At 35.7% G+C, this 10,725-nt stretch overlaps 1 protein-coding gene across 1 annotated transcript; it reads right to left on the bottom strand.

Annotated features, from left to right (window-relative positions):
• Window positions 1–275: 275 nt before the first annotated feature.
• Window positions 276–879, bottom strand: LOC113187296 (mitochondrial import inner membrane translocase subunit Tim17-A). The gene has a single exon (XM_026395044.2). The coding sequence runs from the start codon at window positions 877–879 to the stop codon at window positions 370–372; it is 510 nt and encodes a 169-aa protein (XP_026250829.2). The 3' UTR covers window positions 276–369.
• Window positions 880–10,725: the final 9,846 nt, after the last annotated feature.

The raw sequence follows: 10,725 nt of genomic DNA on the forward strand, positions 1-10,725 counted from the left end.
ATTGTTTGAATAATAGAACACACAAAACCAGGCAGAGAAGTCCCTAAGGAAATGATGGTCATGTTCCACTGTTATTTGCCCTTTGGTCCTTCATCTTCTAAGCACTTATTATATTTTCTTTTAAGGATATTAGATATTTATTTTGATCACAAATGCAATCCGAGTGTGAATTCATAAATGTGGCATCTTTTATCCCGCCCCCTCCATGTTCCTTTAAATAGAAAAAAGTGCTAAATGTCTCTGCACAGCCTATTTGGCCACAGTTGTTTCACCTATGGTTTTAAAAACAGACTGCAACTTGATCTTCTGAAATCTTTCTTGAACTACAGCTCATTCTGTTAAAGAAATCCTGGGAAAAAAGTTCTACTGTTATTGTCGATAGTCTCCAAAAGGTGAGGATGGTAACTGAGTGGAAGGCAACTGGGAGGGGTCTTCAGCAAACGGAGGATCTTTGGGAAACTGTGTAGAGGCAAATCTTGTCAACAAGATGCCAGCTCCTTCAATTAAAGCTAGGAGAATGCCACCCATTGCAGCTGACCCAACCATGGCCACTGGACCATTTCTTGTTGCCAGTATAGCTCCTGTTAAGGCACCACTAGTGATGGAGTTCCAGGGATCTTCTTTTCCTCTGACTTGAACCATACTACAGTCAATCATAGAGAACAGGCCTCCCCAAACCGCAAAACTACCTCCCAATTGTGGAGCCCTGGTTCTAATAGCTGTCAAACTCCCTCGTAGTCTGTGGTTTACTCCCACTGGAGAATTTTGAAAACCTTTGATTGCTTGAAAGATACCACCACCTATGGTACCCATCGTAAAGGCCCCACCACAGTCATCCACAATTCGCCAGGGGCAAGGCTCTCTGGCATACTCCTCCATCGTGACTCCAGCCGCGCTTCGAAGTTAAGATCTCATGCCATTCTTTGGATTCAGCCAGTCATTGTGTGAGCTTTGCTTTTTACCTTCTGCTTATGCAGTAGTATTTCCCCAGGTGTTAGTCAACTCATTTTTATTGGGAGCCTGCTTGAGCTTGTTGTTGCAATGAAGAGGTGGATTAGTCATAGTGCTCATCATCAAATGTGTTCATGGTTTGATTGGAAAAAAATAACGATTAACATATAGCAGCAATTCTCAAAATTTAATGTGCAGAATAATCAGGTGAATGGTGTTTTAGTTTGCTTTTTCAATGCTGTGACCAAAGACTTGACAAGAATAATTTTATTTTTGTTTATTAAGAACTGTTTATTAAAATAAGTTTATTTTGGGATTCACTGTTTCAGAGGTCTCAGTCTATAGATGGCCGATTCTATTCCTCGGGGCCTGAGATGAGGCAGGACATAAAGGTGGAAGAGTATGGTGAAGGGAAGTGGCTCAGAACATGGCCATCAAGAATTAAAGAGAGATTCCCCTCACCTCTGACAAAATTTATAGCCCACAGGCATGCCCCCAATGACCCACTTCCTCCAGTTATAACCTACCTGCGTACATTATCATCCAGTTAATCCTATCGGGGACTTTCACATACTGAGCAGATTAAGTCTTTTGTAACCCAATCATTTCATCTCTAACCTTCCTTGCATTGTTTCACACATAAGCTTTTGAGGGACACCTCACATCTAAACCATAACAGATGGTTTTTAAAATGCAGATTCTTGAGCTCACTCTAAAGAGGTATGTTTTTTAAATCTGGTGAAGAATCAGCATGTTTTCTTTCTTTTTTTTTTTTCCAGTATTGGGGATTGAGCTCAGGACCTCACACATGTTAGGTAAGTGATCTATTACTGAGCTACATTTTCCACCCAGAATATGCATTTTACATAAGCACATGGGGATTGGGGGTGTTGAAGAATAATGGAGGTTTGTATTATGCAGAAAGTGTGAGAATCATATTTTGAGAAATACCAACAGCAATGAATAAAGGTTATAATAAAGGTATCTACCCTGGGTGCTCTGGGTCCCAAAGAGGTACTGCCTGACTTAGCCAAGGAAGGTGGTTATGGGGCGGGGGAGGCTGAGGAGAAGTTTGATGGATACTTCACTGTCACCTCTCAAATTATCGGGTGGAGTAATGTGAACCCCACATCTTTGGCCTTTGTCTATAAAACCTACTCTAAAGCATTTTCTACTTGATCAATAGTGTGTACTCTTTGCTAGAATTTTTTCTTCTTTTTGACTAAACAATTACGTTGTCTAAAACTTCGTGCGTTTTGTGCATCTCTTCCCATTTCTAGGCAAGTTGTAATTAGGTAGAAATTTCCTCCAAAACTGTATTTGCCACCCTCAGTTCCTTATTTCTGAATTTACATAATTTCACATGCTTTTTTATTTTTAGTGAACAAGCTTTTTTCTTAAACCTGAATTGAACCACACTCACCTCACCCAGTCATTGACTGGATTATTTGTTTCTCACAGTTCAAAAGGCAGGCTTTCGATGAAACTGGACTGCAAAGGAAGTGTTGAACTCAGATCAAATCATTTTCTCTCTAGAAAAACATTAATATTAAATATTTTTTTCTTTTCCTTGTAGTATGGGGGATTGAACCCAGGGTCTCTAGGCACATGTTCTACCACTCAATTATATCCTCAGTCCTAGAGATCCATTAGCTTTAATGAATACGAGTCTGTAGTTTTCCACTTAGGAATTTTGTTATAAGAAGACTATGCAAGCAGCCTGATTGGAACAACTGATGACAAATATATATGGAAGGTCACTGTGTGATAAATTAGCACCTTTGTGTTTGTGTCTTTGAATTTAAACTTTAATGTTGAGAAAGTGTGAACTGTATCATGTTCAAATTTTTATGCTGTTAATATTAAATTTTTTTTTGTTCTTTTTAGTTATGCATGACAGCCAAAACTATTTTGATACATTTATACAAACATGGAATATATCTTATTCTAATTAGGATTCCAGTCTTATGGTTGTATATGATGTGGAGATTCACTGGTGGTGTGTTCATATGTGCACATAGGAAAGTTGTGTCAGATTCATTACACTGTCTTTCCTATTTCTTTTACCCCTCCTTTCCCTTCATTCCCCTTTATCTAATCCACAGTACTTCTGTTTTTCCCCTCTCCCTGTTTGTTGTGGGTTAATATCCACATATCAGAGAGAACATTCGACCTTTGGTATTTTGGGGATTGGCTTATTTGACTTAGCATGATTGTCTAATCTCTTAAATCATGGATGAGAAATGAGAAATAATATTAAATTGTGTAATATTTGTTTTTGATTTATTTGAAGTACTAATTTCCTCAAATTGAAATGTTGACATATAGGAACAGAGTTGTGTCATGTTGTCAGGCAGGAGAGACGTGAAAAAGTTGTCACCCATTTTATGAAAGAAGATGCTATGTACTGAATTTTGTTCCCCCCTTCCCAAGTTAGTATGTTGAAGTCCTAACCTGCAATGTGACTACTTGGATATCTAGATTTTAGAAGGTAATGAAGGTTAAATGAGGTCACTCAGGTGGGGACTTAATCTAGTAGGATTGGTGGCCTTAAAAGCAGAGGAAAAGATTGTTTCTTTCTCTTTCTCTACATGCCCCCTAACCACACCCCCCCCCCCCACACACACAAGGAAAGACAGAATGAACACACACTGAGAAGGCTGCTGACAGCAAGTCAGGAAGAGCCCTCAGCAGAACCCAGCTGTGCTGACACCCAGATCTTGGATTTCCAGCCTTCAGAAATGTGAGAGTGTCAATTTCTACTAAGTAAGCCACCCCGTGAACGGTAGTTGCTGTGGTACCCAGTCAACTAAGACAGCACAGACACAGGCACATTCCAGTTCTAGCTCTGCATCCATCTCACCTTATTCTCTTCAACCTCCCTCTAAGTTTCCTGAGAACCTGCTTTCCTTTCTGCAGAATGCTAGAGAATATATTTCCAGTTGCTGAAAATTTTGATTCTGATAACATCAAATGACCTGTTTTGTTGGAGATCATGTGTGTTGAGCCTGAAGAAATTTCAAGACCTTGTTTCTAACTCTTATTTAGCAGAAGGGAAAAGTACAGCCCTAAAAATTAAACTAGGTGGGGGCTGGGGTTGTGGCTCAGCGGTAGAGTGCTCGCCTAGCAGTGCAAGGTGCTGGGTTTGATCCTCAGCACTACATAAAAATAAATAAATAAAATAAAGCTATAAAAATAAATTAAACTATGTGACTTGTTGTCACATAGTAGATGCACCTGGTAATGCCTGGAAGTAGTTTTCTTTGTTTCGTTTCCTATTATACCAATTAATGTGTTGTCAGGTGTTAAATATGAATAATGTTTTCTGTCATGAACCTATTTCATTGGAAAAATGTTAATGAACTGGAAAATGTTGAGCTTTTCAGAGTAAAGATAATCTTTATTATTGTATTGCAGATATTTATAATTAAAATATTCTGAAATTCTTTCTTTTGCAGTTACCTATAATCACATCTAAGGTTTTTATAATTATTTATTAATAAGTAACAGCAGTATGAATATGAAGCAATATTTTATTTATAAATTTTGTATTTAAAAGTAACACCTGAATATGGAAAATAACAAATAATAATGATGATCTTAAAATGGATAGTAAGTTTCTCACACACTCTTCTTCATTTCCAATTATTCTCTCCAAAATGGCAACATCTTGACTTTCTATATATCTTTTTGAAGATTATCATGATAAATTTAGATAACATGCTTATTCCTTTATGCTTCCATAATCAATAGATCATATCTATAGAATTCCTGTTAATAAGTGAGTTTAATAATTCACATTACTCCTATATACCTGTCTTCCATGATTAAGTTTGAAAATTATGTTATTTTTAGTTTTTATCAACTTTTATAATTTTAAATAATATCCTAAAACTTTATTATTATTATTATTATTATTATTATTATTATTATTTAGTACTATGGATTGAGCTCAAGGGAGCTCTACCACTGAAATATATCCCCAGTTTTTTTATTTTTTATTTTTTTGAGAGAGGGTCTTGCTAAGTTCCTGAGGCTGGCCTTGAATTTGTAATCCTTGTGTCTCCACCTCCTGAGTCTTTGGGATTATAGGTATGTTCTATTGCTCCCAACTCAAGCTCTATTCTTTTAACATAATTTACTGATTTGTTGCTTTATAAAATGAATACATCTATGTAGTAGGGATGCCTACTCTTTTCTCACTTTTCCTTTCTTATATCATCCTTCTCTAAGTTACAGTCTTGCTTCTACATTATCAAAGTTAAAACAGTGTTTAGGACCCCAGATATTTTGTCCAAATGGATTTTCTGGAAAAGAATGTGGAAATTGGAAGTTTGCCATTTAGAAACTTTTGGATTAAAAATTACATTTATTTGAATTATGATAGAAGATAAATATATCACTATCATATACTTTGCTTTTTAAAAATGACTTAGCATAGATAAAATTACAGAAAGAATATCACAAATATCATTTAAGTCTTTTTTTTTAATTGTGTAAATTTTTGTTAAATCAGAGTTTCTGGTTTGGTTCAAAAGTATCTGATTTGACACTACATTAAACTGTATTGCTTTAGGAGCCTTAATAGTAACTTTTAAACTATAATTTGTTTATTTATTGAACTCAGCAAAATTCTATCTTTAATATGTTTCTGTCATGTCATGCTTAAAGTTATTTCATGTAACTAAGTCAGAACCTCACTATGGAATCACTCCTCACTATGGGATCACTTCTTCAGGTCAAGAAGAGGTTCTTAGCCTTAATAATCTCTCTTGTATGGAATGCTATTATATCCATTGAAGTTTGTAGGACATATGTGGGCTTTGGGTCAAGTATATTTGGATTTTAAATAGGTTAAAAACTGTACTATGTTGTCTTTTGCGCGCGCGTGTGTGTGTGTGTGTGTATGTGTGTGTGCAGATTTCCAGTATGATTGCTAGGGACTTAATTCTTCCCATACTTTTGATGAAAATACATCTTGAACTTCCTTATCTATTTAGGATTTCATATCCTGCAGACATAAATCCAGGAACTAAGCTTAGCTCACAGAGCTCTGTATATTTTCACTTCCCCAGGGGTAGTTATATCATTTCTGAGGTAAGAAGATCAATACAGCATAGGGTTCTCTAAGTAAGGGCTAAACCAGCACCAAATATAGCACTGATAAAGCCTTTAGTGGCTTCCTGTTGGTGATGTTCATCAAAGCTGTAAGGCTGACTAATATCAGGATTTGACTCTGCACAGGACTATGTGGCTGCAAAATATCTGACACAGTCTTCTTACTTGTCATGGAGTCTGAATGTTTCTTTTTTCTTTCTTTTTATTGGTTTTATTTTTTAAATACATGACAGCAGAATGCATCGTTATTCTTATTACACATATAGAACAATTTTTCATACCTCTGTTTGTATATAAAGTATGTTCACATCAATTCATGTCTTCATATATGTACTTTGGATAATGATGTCTATTATATTGCCCCTCCCTTTCCTATTTAGAATTCATCTATTCCTCCCATGCTCTCCCTCCCTACCCCACTATGAGTCAGCCTCCTTATATCAGAAAAAACATTCGGCATTTGTGTTTTTGGGATTGGCTAACTTCACTTAGCATTATCTTCTCCAGAGTCATCCATTTACCTGCAAATGCCATGCTTTTATTCTCTTTTATTGCTGAGTAAAATTCCATTGTGCCACATTTTTTTAATCCACTCATCCACTGAAGGGCATCTAGGTTGGCTCCACAATTTAGCTATTGTGACTTGTGCTGCTATAAACATTGATGTGGCTATGTCCCTGTAGTATGCTGTTTTTAAGTCCTTTGGGTATAGACCTAGGAGAGGGATAGCTGGGTCAAATGGTGGTTCCATTCCCAGATTTCCAAGGAATCTCCATACTGCTTTCTATATTGGCTGCACCAATTTGCAGTCCCATCCTCTCTAACACTTATTATTGTTTTGTCTTCATAATAACTGCCATTCTGACTGGAGTGAGATGGTATCTTAGGGTAGTTTTGATTTGCATTTCTCTAATTGCTAGAGATGATGAACATTTTTTTATATATTTGTTGATTGACTGAATATCCTCTTCTGACAAGTGTCTGTTCATGTCCTTGGCTCATTTATTGATTGGGTTATTAATTTTTTGGTGTTTAGCTTTTTGAGTTCTTTATATATCCTAGAGATTAGTGCTCTATCTGATGTGTGGGGGGTAAAAATTTGCTCCCAGGATGTAGGCTCTCTATTCACCTCACAGATTGTTTCTTTTGCTGAGAAGAAACTTTTTATTTTGAGTCCATCCCATTTATTGATTCTTGGTTTTAATTCTTACACTATAGGGGTCCTATTAAGGAAGTTGGGGCCTAATCCCACATGATGGAGATTAGGGCCTACTTTTTCTTCTATTAGACACAGGGTCTCTGATTGTACTTCCAAATTCTTGATCCATTTTGAATTGAGTTTTGTGCATGGTGAGAGATAGGGGTTAAATTTTACAATTGATTGCAATGATGTTATTCTTTAGGGCCCTTAATTCCTGATCAGATCATATTTATCATTATGAAAAAAAATATTAGGAACTAATATTGATATATAGTTTCATGGTTTTTATTAGATTATGAATTACTGAAGAGCATGCATTGGCTTTTTCTTTTTTATATCTTCAAGAGTATACTGTAGATGCTTCTTATAGGTAAGATAGATGGCAAATGCTTATTTTCTGCCTAGCACTGTGCTAAATTATTCATATGCCTGATTTTCTTTAATTCTCAGAACAATCTCATGAAGGAGATAATCTTTAGTTCTGTTTCACAGATGAGTAATTTAAGGAGAAGAAAGCTTAAGTCAGTTGGCATAAGGCAGTAAGCTAGTTAAATGATCAAGCTAGTGTTGATCTGAATGCTAAAATCTTCCAGAATGGCATAGACTTGGACTCACACAGTTTATAGCCTTTTCAGATGGCCTCCTTCATTTAATAAAGTGTACATACGTTTCCTTCATGTGTTTTCCAAGCCTGATATATCATTTCTTTTAGTGCTGAATGATATTACATTGTTTATACGTACCATACTCACCTTTAGAAGGACATCTTTGTTGCTTGAAAATTTGGGCAAATTATCAGTGAAGTTGCTATGATCATTGGTGTGCACGTTTTTGTGTGGACATATGTTTTTACTTCCTGTGAGTAAATACCATGGAGTGTAATTACTGGATTGTGTGGTAATAGTATGTACAGTTTGTACAGTTTTGCATTCCTACTAGCAATGAATGAGGGTTCCTGTTGCTTCAGGTCCTCACCAGCATTTGTTATTGTCAGAATTTTGAATTTTGGCCATTTTAATAAGCATGAAGTGGTGTATTTTATTATTTTAATTTGTTAATTCTTGAATGGCATATGGTATTGAATATCTTTTCATATGCTCACTTGCCATTTGGTGTCTTCTTTATTATTTATTTATGCCATTAGCTGTTTTTGAATTAGATTGTTTCCTTATCATTGAATTCTGAGATTTTCTAAAATACAGTTTAGTTAAAAGTGTTTTATTGGATGTGTCTTTTGCAGATGTCTTTCCTCAATCTGTTATTTCTCTTTGTATTTTCTTGACATTGTCTTTCTCACAGAAAAGTCTCAGATCTTATCGATTGATAGCTTATCAATTCTTCATGAGTCATACCTTTGGTGTTGTATTGCTGGGATGGGAGTATAACACAGCGTACAGCACATGCTAAAGTATGTGTAAGGTTTTGTGTTCAGTCCCCAGTACCACATCCACACACACAATAGTCATTGCCATACCCAAGGCCATTTAGAATTTTTTCCTGTTATCTTCTAGCTTTATAGTTTCCTGTTTTATATTTGGGTCTACAATCATTTTGTGAAGGCTATATACTCTATGTCTATATTCATAAGTCTAGTTTGAGACATTGATTTTATTTGGTTTTGTTGATTTTTCTCTATTGTTTCCTTTTTAAAAAAATTCATTGATTTCAGCTGTGCATTTTATTACTTATTTTATTTTGCTTACTCTGGATTTAAATTGCTCTTCTTTTCATAGATTTATAAAGTGGAAACTTGGATTATTAATTTTAGATCCGTCTTTTCTTCTAATATATACACTGAATACTGTAAATTTCCCTCTAAGCCTGCTTTTGCTGCATCACACAATTTTTTAAAGTTGTATTTTCATTTTTATCTAGCTCAAAATGCTTTCATTTTAAAAATTTCTTTGAGAATTACATTGCTGATCTATTATTTATTTGTTTTATTATATATTATTTATTTTTTAATTACAAGCATATCATTTAATCTCTAAACATTTGAGGATTTTCCAGTCATCTTTTGTATTTCCATTATTGATTTCTTGTTTAATTTCATTAAACTGTATGAATAACATGCTAAGAGCATTAATGGAGCAACTTACAACATGCAAAAACCAGGTGAATAATGTAAGCAGTATTCCTGGCAAATCTGTCTGTGGTTCTATTACTTGTTCAACCTCTTCAAATTATGTTTTGCTTTTCAGTGTGTATTGTAACTTTTTGTTGACAGATGGACATGATGTACTGGATAAAAGTTAAGTAAGGGGCTGGGGTTGTGGCTCAGTGGTAGAGTGCTTGCCTAGCATGTGTGAGGCACTGTGTTCTATTCTCAGCATTGCATATAAATAAATGAATAAAATAAATGTTCATCAACATCTAAAAGATTATTAAAAAGAAAAAAAATAAATAGGTTGTTAGTAATTTGGTGATAAGGTATGGAGAAGAGAAAGCATTCTCTAGTCCTATGATAGTCTCCATCTTTGGATGAACCCTTGGACTTGAACTTCACTAGTTCTTCTCAGTTATTTGACCCTGTGAGAGGGAACTCTATGTCTAGAGGTGGTTAGGGTTGGGTATTTTCTTCCTTTTGGTAGGTTAGGCTCTGATAAAACTGCAGCGTATTAGGTACTGGTAAATAGTTTTTCCTAACGGCAGGCCTTGATAAATAAGAATATAATGCTCTGATCTATTTTAAGATGTTCCATTTCTCTTCCCTCTGTCACAAGCAAGAGGGGATTTTTCTCTAATATTCACTGTAAGAACCTGGTAGAGCTCCTGAATTTAAATGTTTTAAACTCTCAGATTTTTTTTTTTTTTTTTTTTTTTTTTTTTTGGTGAATCCCTAGTAATTTGTCAGTTATTGTACTTCAGGTTTTCTTACCCCAGCACGGGTTCCCACTGAGGTTTCTGCTCTAATAAACCACGATTCTCCGTATCAGCTTCTTTATTTTTCCAGTTTTGGGTGTAGTGGTTTGCCTGTGACCTCAGTTCTCTGAGAGATCAAAGAAGAGTTGTTGGTTTTGCAGTTTGATAGTTGCAATGATGATGACTTCACAGTTCCTTACTTGCTAGAACAGAAACTGGAAGTCTGCTTCATCTCTTAGTAACCATTTCGCTCCATGTCTTCCACTAGCTATTGGCTGACTTGAATTCTGTGTGGTGTGGTGCCTTAGCCTAGGTTCTGTAAGAAGTAGGGTACAAATTAAAGGCTTAGGTGCTATTATTTTTAGGGAGTTGAATCCCAGTGAACAAGATGGAGGGAAAGAGGAGTGAAACAAGGAAAGGAGAGTTAATATGAAGGTGTGTTATGAAAACTGGCCAGTGCTGCTATTGCGCTCCATTGATGGCCCAATTTTAAGGGGTCCTTGAAGAGGTCATATAAACAATACTTTTCAGAACAGCATGGTGGGGGGCAGGGGGGCAGGAAGACTTTATCTGCTGACTCAAACTCCCATTCA

This window comes from Urocitellus parryii, chromosome 1 (assembly GCF_045843805.1).
Source record: "Urocitellus parryii isolate mUroPar1 chromosome 1, mUroPar1.hap1, whole genome shotgun sequence".
NCBI lineage: Eukaryota > Metazoa > Chordata > Mammalia > Rodentia > Sciuridae > Urocitellus > Urocitellus parryii.

Coding starts and splice junctions, on each gene's coding strand:
- LOC113187296 (XM_026395044.2), bottom strand. CDS start 879: ATGGAGGAGTATGCCAGAGAGCCTTGCCCCTGGCGAATTGTGGATGAC.